The following is a 15,839-nucleotide window of genomic DNA, read 5'->3' as shown; positions in this document are numbered from 1 at the left end:
CAGAGGGGAGCTTTCTGGTATGAAGGAGAGACAAGGTGTTGACTTATTAGGTGAACTCGGAGGTGTTGGAAAAAGTTACATGCAGGGCCTATTGTATGCACTGCGGTTGGGAGGAGAGCCCATAAAACATATGGGGAAACTATTTGAGCCATATTCTTATATTTCTTAAACTAACTCACTGTGTACACAGAAATAATATACCTTTTCTTCATTTCTGCCGTTGTCAGGTTTCGACATTGCTCAGCTTTTCTTTCGTCTTCTTTGTGTGTGTTTCCCAGGTTTGAATAGAAGGAGCCAACATGAAGACAGCTGCCAAGGGTTTCGGGAAGTCCGCGATGGACCCTTCGCATTGTGAGGGCTGGTGGAACAGAAGGATAGTGCTCATGCTGTACGTGGCCTTAGAGCTCGTGACGGTCCACTCGACCGTCGTCCTCGGGACCCTGGAGCTACAGCTCGACGAAGAACAACCGGCCGGCACGATCGTGGGCGATATCAGTGCCGGACTTCCTCCGGGCGTCACGGCATCGATGTACTTCATCTCAGACCACGAGGGAACGGGCGTTGGCACCGACTTGGACATCGATGAGAGCACCGGCATCATTAAAACGGCCAAGGTTCTTGACAGGGAAGTGAGGGATAGATACAACTTCATTGCTGTCACGATGACGGGGGTGACCGTGGAGGTGACCATCAAGGTGAATGACATAAACGACCATGCCCCGATGTTCTCGAGAAAGCGCGCCATGTTTAAGATCCCCGAGCAGACAGCTATTGGAACGAGGTTTTCTCTCGACCCGGCTGTGGACGCAGATAAAGGCCAGTTTACGACACAGGGTTATCTTATAAAAGACGGCAATGTTGGCCAGACCTTCACCTTGGAGACCAGGAGGGGAAGCAATGGCGTTCTCTATCTGGACCTGGTGGTCAACGCCATTCTCGACCGAGAGAAAAGATCTACTTACACATTGTCCTTGGAGGCCTTTGATGGCGGCTCGCCTAAAAGGAGCGATCAGATGACTCTAGATATTACCGTGCAAGACATCAATGACAACGCTCCTGTTTTTAATCAGAGCCGCTACCATGCCATAATATCTGAGAACCTCCAACCGGGAAGCAACATCCTGCAGGTGTTTGCCACAGATGCCGACGAAGGCGACAACGGGATGGTGCTGTACGAGATCAACAGGAGGCAAAGCGACCCAGACCGCTATTTCGTCGTCGACTCCCGAACGGGCGTCATCACGCTCAACAAACCGCTGGACTTTGAGATGAGGAGAGTCCACGAGCTGGTGGTGCAGGCGCAAGACAACGCAACACAGCCGGAAGTGACCAACGCCTTCGTCACCATCCACGTCAGAGACTACAACGACAACCAGCCCACGATGACCATCATCTTCCTGAGCGAGGACGGATCTCCGAGGATCTCGGAGGGCGCTCAGCCGGGTCAGTACGTGGCCAGGATCTCCGTCACCGACCCAGACTACGGAGAGTACGCCAATGTCAACGTTTCGCTCGAGGGAGGCGATGGAAAGTTCGGTCTGACCACAAAGGATAGTATCATCTATCTGATGTGCGTGGACCAGATTCTGGACCGTGAGGAAAGAGACACGTATGAGCTGAGAGTGATGGCGACAGACTCGGGCACCCCTCCCCTCAGAGCCGAGTCCTCCTTCATCATCCAGGTGATGGACGTCAACGACAACCCGCCACTGTTCGACCAGCCAGTGTACAGGCAAGTCATCCCCGAAGTGGTGTTTCCGGGGAGTTTCGTGTTACAAGTGACGGCTCGAGACAAAGACCAGGGGCCGAACGGGGACATTAACTACAGCGTATTGCAAGGCCAAGGCGCGTACTCGAGCTGGTTCACGATAGACGCCATCACGGGGATTATCACCACTCTGTCCCAGCTGGATTATGAAAAGAACCCCAATCCGAGCATAACTGTGGTAGCCAGAGACGGCGGCAAACCGCCGCTGTCCTCCACTGCTGTGGTCAACATTGTGCTGCAGGATATAAATGACAATGAGCCGGTCTTTGAGAGAAACTTCTACAACGCCTCCATCAAGGAAAACACCATTCCGGGGACCTGCGTTCTTCAGGTAGGACCTTTTTTTTTTACAGCTTCATTTAATTAAGAGTTATTTTGTAAACACACGCCTACACTTACAGACTGTAAGTGAACTCGGCTTAGGGTCAGCCGTGAGGAGAATAATAAATGGGAATTTATTAGACAAATAATGGTGGAAGTTGTCAGACTTTGCTGATTCCTTTCATTCTTTCTATGAAGAGTTGTTTTACTGGTTAACGTTATTTAAATTGGACGGCCTCGGTGAGGATTTACCTGTGTTTTTCGGCCAAGATGATCTCCTCTTTGGCTGTCCTGCCTTTCACCTCTCAAAAGGTTGCCAGGGCAACAGAGGCAGTGCAAAGTCCTCTGTCAGCCAAGGCACAAAGGGCTTTTTCACATATTTGCAGCCAGAGACAAATTCAGGGCTTTATCTAAAGAAATAGATGTCACTTCACTCTCAAAAGGCATCCTAATTAGTCTAGTTGAGCGTGAGAAAAAAAAAATAGCTATAGAAGACAAGATGAATTAAAGTTTGGACAAATTACAGCAGCACACCCCCCCCCCCCCTCCCGCTCCCAGCGACTGCAGGCCTTTTTCATTAAAACATTGTTTTCTCAAGTTGTTCTAGCGAAAAAAGACAGCGCTCACAAAAAAAGACGGCTCATCAGTTAAAGTCATTAAGCAATTTCTAATCTATTCAGTTCAGTTTCATTTGCGCTGCGCCAAATGACGACACGCTACAAGCGTCACTGAGGTTTTTGAAATGCTTTTTACAGTTAAAGAGGCTCTAACAAATTCTGCTTCACAAGCGCCTGCAGGATCAAGGAGTTGGATACAGAGTGTAAGTCCAAACAGAGGGCCCAGCAGACAGGATCTTGGCCCCGGCTTTAGCCTTGGGAGAGGGAGGGGTGAAGAGAGATGTAGGCTTACACTGTGACTCCTGGCTTGAATGCAGAAAAAGAAGCCACAGCTTCTTATAGGAGGTCCCTTATTACACTGTAAATCATAGGAGGCATGGAGATAAAGAACAAAAAAAATTGATTGCTGAATGAATTTGGAACGCAAAGCAGAGGAGAATTAAAAAAAAAATGTATGATCTGGAAGACCATAAAGCTCTGTTATCGCTCTTTTTCCAACGTCAGTTGAAGTTCATGTTCTGGGAAAATGAAAATGTTGTTTTTCTTTCAAACTTGACACGGTCAGAGTTTCAACTTTCTCTTCTATTGCCGTACTACCTACGTTCAAACAGCTCCCACAATATGAAATGCGTGATCATGGAGTAAAGCCCAATTTATACTCCCGCGTAAAGTGCTCTGCGTAGGTTACGCAGAGCCCTCTGCGTCATCTCCGACTGCACAAAATATTGAAAAATAAGTGTCTGTCACTCTGTCAAGGGACAACGGAGACGGCAAGAGCTGTGATTGGTCCTCAGGACAGGCCGAGATAACGCTGCTCTGTGCCGGCTCACAGTGCGCTCACCGAGCGTCCACAGAGGTGGAGCTGATCACCGCCGACGACGTCGCTGCCAAACTATAAATACGTCATATCTTAACACACACATAGAGCTGCAAATAACGATGATTTTCGTAATCGATTAAGCTGTCGATTATTTTCTCGACGAATCGGTTGGTCCATAAAATGTCAGAAAATTTAAAAAAAACATTGATCAGTGTTTGTCAAACCTGGAAATGACGATGTTCTCGAACGTCTTGTTTTTGTCCACAAACCAAAATGATTCAGTTTTAATGATTTCTTTGTTTATGTGGAGCAAAGAAATAAAGGAAATATTCACATTTAAGAAGCTAAAACAATCAGAAATCTTGTTTTAATCATTTTAATCAAACGATTATCAAAATAGTTGCCGATTAATTTATGAATCGATTATTAATCGATTCATCAATTAATCGTTTCAGCTCTAACACACACAGCACATGTTTAGACTCTAAATGGCTAATTTCTCGCCTCAAATTATCTTAAAACTGCGTTCCGTGACACAGAAAAGTGAGAAACGGCCACTGTTTCAACAACAACAACAGTCTTTCTCTCTCCGACGCCATTGCTCACTGTAGCCAAAACATGGATGTATAATATGAACTGGATAGAGCACCGCCCCCTCTGCCTTGAAGACAATTTTTACATGGTGGCCACTGTGGGTACTGCAACAGAAAACCCCATAAAAGCCCAAAAGCCCAAAAAGCAATTTTCCCATTGATCGCAATAGTAAAAGTGTCCACAGGACACCTCGAGACATGGACACAGGCTTTTATAGATCTTAGATAGATATGGTAGTGACACTACTGCGCATGCTCTATGGGCCCCATAACCCGGAAATAAACGCAGAAGTCAAAAACTTTTTTGGGCATATGCGCTGGGTGAGCAGCTTCATAGGAATGAACGGAAGCGAAGGGGCGGAGCTCTGTCCAGTTCATATAATACATCCATGAGCCAAAAGCACGACAACCTTGCGCATCGACCCCTACTGATCGGGATGGGAAATTGCAGCGCGTATCCGTCACCACGACGCAGAAGTATGAAGGCCCGAGGGGTCTCCGTGGTTACGCAGTCGGAGTATAAGCATAACGTGGCCTGAACTCCTTAAAGCCACCGCTCTTCATGGCCTCTCCCAGGCCTGGACTGGATGCTGCAGCCGAGTGTTTGGCGAGGCATGTGAGAACAGACTGCTCTTACTCGCGGTGCCAGCTCTACATCCAAACATCTCAGCAAGACATCTCATGTCTGCCTTTTTTTTTCTTTTTTTTTTTTTTCGCCCCTATAGTCGAAACTCCCAATTCCCCACCACATGCAACAGTGTCCAAAAACCATTACAATAGCAGTATTGTCAACATGTTTGAAGTGTCTCCGTCAACGTCACAGCAGAACAATTCCTGAGTATTCTCATGCAGTCGGTCATGTGTTTGCAAACACTGATTAGTCACATTAAAAATGTGCGTGTGGGGCCTAAAAAATAAGGATTTGAGCATATTAATATCAATCTGTAATCCAACGTGTGAGATTCTGCAAAGAAAATAGGTCATCATCGAGAGTGAATCAAATAGGCCACGGAAAGCAACGATTTTAAGCACCAGAAACTCAGTGTTTCGTGAGCCATTACCAACTCCACTCTCCATTAATACTTTTCAAACCATGTCCAACTTTAAAAAAAAAAAAAAAGTCGCCTGGATCATGCAGCGATCACATTTTGCTCTCACGCTGTTTTTATGTATCGCTCTTTTACTGTGAGTTGAAAGCGTGCATTCACTCGGCCGGGTTGTGTTTATGGCTGACGTCTTGTTAGAATAAAATCATTATTTCAAGGTCATTTAATGTGGTCATTAGGGACTCAGGGGGCTTTTGATTTTTTGACATGGAGGAAGAGGCGTGATATAAAATGTCATTAGGGATAATGAGGCACATCGGCCCAGACTTAATATCTCCGCAGACTTTAAAGCAATGCCTCGCTGTGTCGGCTTTTGGGAATCATTTGCAGATTATTCTCCTGTGTGGCATTTCACTTATGAATTAATGTATCTTTCCAGCGGGTCATGTCAGAATCCCACATTGGGGAATAATTTACACCTCATATCGTTGGTTTGGAGGGTGTCTGCGCTAAGAATTGTCCCTCTGTCTTTTTTTTTTCGTGGAGGGGGGGGGGGTCGTTCTGGCTCCAGCAGAAAGGCGAGAGGGGGTCTCCAGGCAGCTGAGGGGGAAATGAGCCCTGACAAGCGCTGGCATGAGCGGCGGAGGCGACATTAGCAGGGGGGCTTCCTTCTCTGTCGGTCTGTCATTCCTTCTCCAAATTCTTATCTGATTTTTCTTCATTTCTGAGACAAGAGGCCGGACCTAATTTTTAACCCCCCCCCCCCCCCCCCAACATGTTCATGACAGAATGGACCACTTGTCATCACTGCGGCCACTTGAAAAAAAACATGAGACCAACACTTGATTGCCAGAAGTGAAGGTGTTACTCATGCTTTTGCATTTATCTGCTGCCCGACTCACTGATATCTTGGTGATTTTTTGAATAATCACCTCACCCCCCCCCCCCAAAAAAAGGTGAAAAGGTTCATATTACAGCCCAGTAGACTAACATGACGTGATAAAACAGTGTTTGTAATTGTACTAAACTGAATTTCTCGAAAAGACAACTGAGGGGACAAATGTGGGCGAAATCCAGGCTAGTACATTTTGGACATTTAGGAGACCGAATTGATCCTCTGTTGACTTAAAGGTGCCATATGTAAGAATGTGGCCAAAAACGGTTACTACATTCCAATTCAAAATACCAAGGTCTTTTAGGTTTCCTTTTCTGACGTAACTGGCAACCCGTGGTTTCTCGGCAGCTGCGTCTCTACTGACTGCAATTATTGGTAGATGGCGGTAGGTGGCGCCACATGCCAAAACATGATTTCAAAACATAAACATGATTGTAATATGAACATTATTCCTGAGTCTCTAGGACATATTAGGAGGATTTTACGGCCAGTTGCTTTAGATTTATTACATAATGCACTTTTGAGAAGTAAGTTAGTAGTAAGTAAGTAGTTTATAGTGCCATCTAGAGGAGAGGCTGAAATTAACAACAAAGAACTGCTCCTCTGCTCACCCCCTCCCTTCCCTGAGCGCTACGGTGTCCTCAGCTGGTCAAATGTCGTCCTCGTCGTCTTTCTCCGTGTCAGCAGATGAGGTTCGTGAGGCGAGGGAGAGGGCGAGCTACCGCGGCCGTAGCAGACGAAGCGGAGAGAGTGGAGGCGGGACTTCCGCTACAAGTAAAGAGACGCTTGATTTGTTCTCTCGGGTTTGTCCTTACAGGCTCCTGTAGAAACATGGCGTCTCGCTGCTAACAGTGGCTATGCAACAGCGGCCCGCGACCATGTTATTTTACATGACTTTTTGAAACACTACGAAAATGAAACAAAAACTATTATGCAATAGTTGCAGGAGCACATAATATGTATAAAAAAAAGTGGATTTTGGGTCATAAATACTACGCAGTGTTCCTTTAAAATTTTTTAGGTAGCTTAACATCAATCAATCAATCAATCAATCTTTATTTGTATAGCCCACAGTTTACAAAACATAGTTTGTCTCACGGGACTTCACAGGGTTGGAAACATCCTCTGTCCTTAGACCTTCGACCAGGGTAAGGAAGGGAAAAAACCCTTGTAACAGGAAAAAAGGGTAGAAACCTTAGGGAGAACCACAGTTGAGGGATCCACTCCCATGGACGGACAGACGTGCAGTAGATGTTACCCAAAAACATACAATACATGCTGCTAGCTAAAGTGAATTCATAGGAAGCATGCAGAAAAAAACCCCAACTATACTGTTTCCATACTCTCTTGTGTCTGAAACAAAGCAAACAACAGCGGCGCAGAGAATCAGCTTCCTGTTGTACACCGGGTTTGGGTGTTATAATATGAACACAGATCACTTCTCCATATGACAATGTTGTTTTCAAAAGATTAAAAAAAAACATTATTATGGATGAGTCTAGATGATGGCGGATACGTCGTGGTCTTTTTTTTACAGCAGCACTCCGACACATTCATTATTTCACTGGGATCTTTAAAGACAGCCTAGTTGAAAGGAGGTACCTCGCTGAAAGTTGTACCCTCAGTCTCTTCCTGCCAACATAAAAGCAGCCGGTCTATGGGAGGAAAAAAAATACTAATAATTGCACAGGAGGGAACATACGAATGATAAAAAGAAAGTTGTTCTTTTTTCACGCTAGATTTTCCACAGTCTTTCAGGCTGACCACCTACTTGTAACCAGCAGGCAGAGACTAATAACAGGGATTCCATTACCTTGTGTCATTCATGTGTCCTTGAGCGTGTGTTAACCACATGAAACAGAAAGAACTTCTTGTTTTTGTCCACAACCTCTGTCTTATGTTGTTTTTAGGTTACAGCTCATTTCTAATTCCCTGGAGAAAAGACTAATTGTTTCTTGTTAAAAAAAACAACAAAACTCTCACAGTAAATTAAAAAAAATTGACAACGTTGGCGTGAGCGATTTCGGAGGTAATTATTTCCTGGTGTATTCGAACGAGAATCCTCATTTAAAGAAATGCAGTGTTTATGTTTTTGGAGCACGCTGAGAAAAGTTTCTTCTTCGTTTTAACAGATTCTCTTAAAGCGGAACTAGACCGGAAGTTCCAATTAACGCTGTTTTTTTTAGTGTGTATCTGCGTCATTACCTTGTTTAAGAAGCCCTGAAGGTTCTAAACAAACAGTTCAGCCACTGCTGAGAACGCTGTGTTTTATTGTAATCTCGGGGCTCAGCGAGATCTCTGAAAATCCCGTTATAGTTACGTAAACACCGGTTCTCCTGAACAGCAGATCCTCCTGTTCCGGGCACTAGTCCGGGCACATCCGGTTGCGTACATTGAACCGCAGAAGAAGAATAACGTCCGTTGTGGAGGTTGTTTCACGAGCGACAGTGTCTTCTGACTCTGGGTCAAAGTCATAAAAGGGACTGTTTAACACTGTTAAAACAATGTTTTGATAATGAGGAGCAGTGCATCCACCGTTCCAGAAGGGGGAGCTGCGCTTCTGAGAGCGGGTGTGCTGAATAGGTCACTTCCGGGGTACTGGCCAATCACAACACAGTCTGTCTTCTCAGGCGAGATTTATGTCTGAAATAGCGCCGCTGGCAAGTGCTTCAAAAAGGACAGATTTCTATCGGCTCGTTTCCAGCAACTAGGAGGTTTTTGACCATAAAAACAAGTTTATGTAAGTAGACCTCCATAACTCACATATATGTGCAACAGGACCACTCTATGTGAGCTTTAAATGCCAGCCTAATTTCCCCACAAGTTCTCTGCATAGTGCATTAAACAGCTCGTTTTCACCCAAAGTGAATCTTTGCAAAAAAATAGTATAATGTAATAATAATGCACCTGATCTCGTCTCTTCATTTCCAGTCTGACTCTCTGTAATGAACTTTTCTAACTTCTCAAGCAGAGAATGCAAATGAGGGCCAGCTTCAAATCATCTGAAGACGAGTAACTCTGCCAGTTTCGTGGAGTGATATTTTTGGTACAAAATGCCATGCAATCAATTCTAACCAGACATTTTTTTTTTTTTTTTTTCTGGGAATGGTTTTGTGTGAAATGAAATGTTCACTTGTCTGTTTTAATACCATACCAGTCTGTGCTCCTCGTGAGACTGGTTTTAGCTTGAGGGTAACTGACTGACTCTTGCTTTTCCCTCCTGCTAACTACTACGAGCGCTTCACTGTGGCTCTGCGGTGCAGTAACAGCATTTTTTTTGGAGAACGGCGAAATTGCAGGAAACTGGATGTGCTACTTAATGTTTTCGCACAATTTAATACTTCCTCAAACACTCACTCCTGGGCCTAGCAGGGGCACCGACGCGAACATAAACACCCATGTTCATCTGGATAGAATGTGGGCGTGCAGGGTCAAAGTTGCCGGTTGCTTGAGACGGCTGAGCGCTCATGAAAACCCCCCCCTGAGCAAATCCACCGCCTCATTCTTTCCGACGACAAGTGAAGAGGAGAAAGGGGCGTTGAAAAATGTAATCCTATGTGGCTGCGTACGTTTTAGGAGGAAACCAGACCTGAGTATTTTTGAAGCTGTAAATTTGAGGGTGTGCTACCTCTACGGAGGAAAAAGCTCACAGCTGCAACTAAACTGTGGTTAATGATTTAATCGTGGAGAAAATGTACCGTCATATTTCTAAAGAGCTTCAAATCAAACCTTTGTGCCCCTGCACCCTCAGTAGCACGAGGCATTGTGTAGGTTAAGATTACTATGACCTTATGAAATACAATAACTCAGGGACATCAGAAGGGCAATCCTTTCATATTTGGTACAAGCGTTTACTTGGATCCACATGTTTTTGGCCTTTTGAACACAAGTGCAATTCAAACGAGTCGTATGAGTCCTACAAAACTTGGTTATAATTGTAGTTCGTCCCAAAAAATAATCCAAAATGACGAATCAAATGTTACATTTAGTGCTGGGCACCAGGTTAACGCATGACCCGTTTCCACGACGACTGATCGGAAAAACACGAGCGTGACGTCATGTTTACGTGCCGCGACACAGTCCAGGCACCGCTTACCAGTTAGCTCCGTTAGCTGCATTAGCTCGTTTAGCGCCGTTAGCGCGCCTACAGTCGAACTTGCACGGTCTGTTTATTAAAACGAAAAGAGCAGCGCTACAAAATAACCAGCGTACCTGTGAACTGCGTATGTGTGTCCTCTGTTTTTTAAGTTTAGCGTTACTTTAGAGCACATGTGTCAAACTCAAGGCCCGGGGGCCAGATGTGGCCCGCCGCGTCATTTTATGTGGACCCGCGAGTGATTAACTGGTCTTAGAAATAGGTCTATGCTGCTTTAAGGCGTTTTTTCTGGTCAGTCGTCATGGAAACGCGACGTGCGTTAACGCACCCAGCACTAGTTGCACTAGTTACATTATATCCATCCATCCATCCATCCAACTTCTACTGCTGGTGCCAATCCAAACTGACATAGGATTAAAGGCCGGGTCACAACCTGGACCTACAGGCAATTTAGAGTATATATACATATGTATACATATATACACATATATATAAATATATACATATATACACATATATATATACATATATATACACACATATATATACATATATGTACATATGTATACATATATATACATATATACACATAAAAAAAACAATTTCCCCTCGGGGATTAATAAAGTATTCTGATTCTGATTCTGATATATACACATATATACGTATTTACACATATAAACATATGTATACATACGTATATATATACATATATATACACATTAGGGCTGTCAAAAGATTACAAATTTTAATCAGATTAATCACAGGGTAGCTGTGGATTAATCACGATGAATCACGATTAATTATCATTCGTAAATATGCCAGAAAATTCTAATTTTCTCTTTATATTGTTGTAGGAACGGAGAGATAAATAAAATATGTGAAAATATAAATGTAAAGAACAATAAAATACTGTAAATAACTTGTAAAAACCTATACAAACTTAGTAAAAAATAAACATTACATTGTAAAGAACCCACATTATAAGACAATATAAATAAATACAAAAAATTACTACACACTGCACTGTAAATAACTCACATTGTAAACAAAATATAAAGTATAGAAGTTAAATAGTTTTCTTGGGGGTACTAAACCCACAGCAGGAGAAGCACTGCTTCTACTAGTTAGCGTCAGCTAGCATTCTGACGCTAATGTCTGACTGCTGTCTGTGTCGTCTACTCGTAGCACGATGAAAGTGAGAAACTGCGTTAATGCGTTAAAAAAATGAACGCGTTAATTCCACAAATTAATCATCCTGCGTTAACACGTTAATTTTGACAGCCCTAATACACATATATATGTATATATATATACATATATATGTATATATATGTATATATATATATATATATATATACATATATATATATATATATATATATATATATATATATATATATATATATATATATATATATATATACATACATCCTTTTGTCATCAGCTGCTCAGGCCTGTATAAAATAGTTGCCGTGACCCAGGTTGCTTTCTGCAGCGAGTGCTGAGGTAAAGCACACTCCGTGTTTACATGACTTCAGGGTGACTGTAAAAGGTCAGTGCAAGCTGCGCTGCAGCCAACGCAGAGAGTGTTGACTGTGCAGCAAACGTTTGTGTAAAGATAAAAGCCCGCCGGAGGGGTTTCCCGCCCACATCTGGCAGGGATTGAAGACGGGCTTACGTAGCTCTCCCCCCCGTGGGACGAGAAATTTCATTACTGTTCGTCTGCTCGACTGTCTGCTGCAGGTGAGGCTGCTTCCAAAGTTGTTTATGAAAGAAGTGCAAGTGTAGTTAAAGTGGAGAGAGAGAAGAGAGAAAACAATCGTGTCTCCACAGGGACAGTCGGCCTCTGACAGCTGTGACTCAGCAGCTGGATCCAGCTGTTGAACCCTCCTCTAACGTCACCCCCATGACTCTGTGGGGTGGCTTATCTCCCACTCATCCTGTCTGTGTGTTTCCGTATCGTCTCTGACCTTGTTCCATCCAGACTTCTTATCTTCTTCCCTCCCTTCCCGCTCTGCCGAGTCCCCTGTGCGATCCAATTACACCCTCATCACTTCCTTGTTTCCCCCCCCACGGAACGGTGACATATGGATCGAAGCAGGTGAAAGCGGCACATCGGCCCTGTCTGGGGGGGGGGGGTTGCTCGCCAGCGTCCCTGCAGACGGATATGCACTTCCTCGCGGGTCCAGGTCAGACCAGGGCCCTGGCTTAACCAATTTGATGATGCAAGAAAAAGTGTTGGTTTAAATTAGCAGCAGAGTGAAGTCAGGCTGCAGGTGCTTTCAGTGTTTTTTTTTTATTCATGCTCAAGAGGAGAAATGTTGCTTAACTCGCAGAGACACATATTCACTTTGCCTTCCCACCCGAGACAACCGAGTGTGGCCAGGAGCGTTGACCGAGGTGCTCGCTGTGACGAGGGCTGCCAGGCCTTCTGTTCTCACATCCTGTGGTCGCCCCGTGCACATGTGCAAGTTGCAAATTTTGGCGGCGCTCAACAAATCTGGGCATCGGGACGCATCGTCTGCTCGAGATACTCCCTTCCTTTTCCAAAGCAAATCTGTGCTAAATCATTCGTCCAGTCCCCTGCTGTCCATCAGAAGGCACCAGACTGGAAAGCAGACGCTCTGCGACGGGTTGCCAGGTAGAAAAAAAAAGAAATAACTGTAACTGGAGAAGTCGACGCCAAATGAACAGCAACGTATCTGTATTTCGGCGGTTGAAGTGCAGGTATTGATGGATTCTCCGTTACCGACATGTCCAAAAAAAAGTTGTTTTATTCACAACATAAGTGCTTCTTCCTAGAACAGCATGCTCTATATATACACGGCCTTAGAATATCTTAACCGCTGAGCAAATCATCTCCATATCCACAACTTTACTGTTACAAGGAATGCATCGCTTTCGTCTGCCAGCAACCTCAGCAACCCCCCCGCCCCCCTCGTCTTTTTTTCGCTCCAGCCTTCTCCGCTGCGCAGACTGTGCCAGATGAAATAACGACTGAGAAGAATGTTGCAGAGCCCCGGCGAGCGCGTTGGAAAGACCGGGACTGCAATTCAGTCACACGGAGCACGCACGCGGTCACATCGCTCTATTTCTGCTCTCAATTAGCGTAGATCAATGTTGGTTTACTACCAGGTCTCATTAGGGTCTGCGGAGGTAGCAGAGCACGGGGATTAGACGGTGCCCCTCAGATCCTCGTGCGGGGGAAATAGGCGGCGTAGAAATAGTTTGGGAAGGGAAACGGCGTTGAAAAAAAAAACAAATGCAAAATACAAACAAAGTCCAGAGGTAAAGGATTCCCGAGCCAAAGCTACTTGTGTGCGGTCAGGAGAATGTGGGAGCTAAACTCAGGCTTCACAAGCAGGATGTTTTGCAGATGCTTGTTAGCCGTAATGATGCTATGAAAGCTCTGAGCTTCTGTGTGGACCAAATTAGCTCTGAGGGCTAAAAGCATTGAACCTCAGGACATTTTTTTTTGCTTTAAATGTGACCGGGGATGTTGCACTTATTCTTTAATTAGATGATTTTTGGTCGTTTTCACATGCATTTTAATTAAAACTTCTTTTGCATCTGCTTTGTTTTTAAATACTATTATTTTTTTTAATGTTTGAAGTTTGCTTGTTGTGCCTTAAAGCGGAAATACATTGGCCCCTTATTAACCACATTTTCACTGTGTTTCTTTCATGGCCACTGGGATGCTTTATTATTATTATTATTATTTATTTATTTATTTTTTTAAACAGACAATTTATGACTTAATTAAAGTCACAAACAACTGCATTATTCTGTATCCAAAACAATAAAGAATGCATTGTTTTTCATGCAGGGATTTGTATGATGTCACAACACATTGGCAGCTCAGATTAGCTTGATTTGGTACACTACCATTCAAAAGTTTGGTGTCACTTAGAAATATCCTTATTTTTTAAGGAAAAGCTCTTTTTTTCCCCAGTGGATATAAATACACTCTATACATTGTTACATGTGGTAAACGACTATTGTAGCTGCAAACGTCTGGTTTTTAATGGAATATGTACATCGGTGTATAGATTTCCAGTGTTCTCATGGTACATTGTGTTTGCTAATCGCGTTAGAAGACTATTGGATGATTAGAAAACCCTTGTGCAATGATGTGAGCACAGCTGAAAACAGTTTTGCTGGTCCAAAACAAAATCATTATTTCTAATCTTGTCAATGTCTTGACTAGATTTTCTATTCATTTTGCAACTCTTTTGATGAATAAAAGTGTGACTTTTAATGGAAAAACTGTATAGGCGATAGAATATAACGGTAGTGTAATTGAGCAAAATTGCTCAATTTCTCAGTCCTCATAATTTCATAATTTCCACCAAGTGGCACCATTCAGTTGAATTTGGTATGCCACACAGATATTTGCATTTTAACTGTCAAAATAACAGATATGCACCATCCCACCTTTTGGCACCCTTCTGTTACGGGTATATAGTTTTTAAATACTAGTTGTAGCACTGGTTCCTGTTTTCTTGCAGTTCTTATCCAGACTTAAATGACAGACTACGCTGTGTTGCACTGTTTTACGTAGTCGATGCACCTATCGTCATCCTGCCTACGCCATCCCGCGGTGGAAATACGAGCCACATCGGGGGGTGTTGGGGGTTTACTGTTTCAAACTGTTGAAAATGCTGGCCTCGAATCGAGAGTAAAGCATAAAGTCGCTTTTTTTGAAGCCTCGTAGGACTGAGAAAAAAACAGCAAGAAGGAGGGGAACAACAAACCATATGGAGAGGGAGGTTTTTTGGGGAGAGACGCTCCACTTTTACATTGCGGTTAGCCAACTTTGTCTGTCTTGGCTTCAGACAGAGCGGCACCCAGGCCCTGCTTCAACCAGACTCCCAGTCTGTGTATAGCTGTTGCTCCTCGGTGGTCCACCCTCACACTGTTGGTTGCATATCTTAAAACCTTTACCACATAGACCAGAAACGCCCCTTCTGTCACGAAGCCATCTGTTATGCCTTATCTATTCTAAGGTAATGTATCCACCCCTGCTGATTAAATGAAATTAGTAGTCAACGGCTAAACTTAACAGAGTCGTTTCTGAGTGCTCGGAGGTTATTAACAATTTAGTGGGGGGGAACTAATTGCCGCAGGGCTGTGCACCTCATCAATAAGGCTAATTTGCCGTGGTGCTGCAGAGTTTGTGTGTTGAGAATGGTGCGCTGCTTCTTTTTTAAAACCAGGGTGTTGAAAGGCCAAATCTTTGTTTGGATTGTCGTGTTGCTGTGAAGAGCCCAGAGGCAGCGAGCGGGGACCAGTGGGACTCCGCAGTAATTAGGCAGCGCTAGTATGCAGGAGTGCAGGACTTGTGATGTGGTATCAGAGCAGGTTCCGAAACACAGGAGGCCAGGAGGGACTGGGGTGTGCGTATATGTGTGTGTGCATGTCTCTCGGTTCAGACAGGGTGGAAGAAAATTGTCTAATCAGTGCTCCGGGTTCCTCCCAGATTGCCTCACAAAATGCATCTTGTGGGATCCCGAGTATCAACACAGGATTTGAAGAAGCAAAGGGAGTTTATGGAGCAGATATAGGATTTTGTCTCCTCGCGGATAAACTAAAATAACGCACATCAGCGCTCGCCGCCACCTTTTTCCGTTACAGCACAAGGTTAATGTCGGACGTGAAGCCGATCTGATCTAATCGGGCCAGG

The 15,839-nt window shown here is 44.1% G+C and overlaps 1 protein-coding gene across 1 annotated transcript in view; it reads left to right on the top strand.

Annotated features, from left to right (window-relative positions):
* Nucleotides 1-299: 299 nt before the first annotated feature.
* Nucleotides 300-15,839, top strand: part of LOC310925382 (protocadherin-16-like) — a gene marked incomplete at both ends in the record, with an annotated part of 110,927 nt that continues 95,387 nt past the window's right edge. The window contains one exon of the mRNA XM_083887329.1: nucleotides 300-2,099. Within this exon, the coding sequence (XP_083743455.1) occupies nucleotides 300-2,099 (1,800 nt within the window). The remainder of the gene's footprint in view (nucleotides 2,100-15,839) is intronic.

The sequence above is a fragment of the Microchirus variegatus genome, assembly GCF_963457635.1.
Source record: "Microchirus variegatus genome assembly, chromosome: 3".
In the NCBI taxonomy this organism is placed as follows: domain Eukaryota; kingdom Metazoa; phylum Chordata; class Actinopteri; order Pleuronectiformes; family Soleidae; genus Microchirus; species Microchirus variegatus.
The sequence above is the reverse complement of the archived record's forward strand: the minus strand, read 5'-3'. Positions and strand labels throughout refer to the sequence as shown.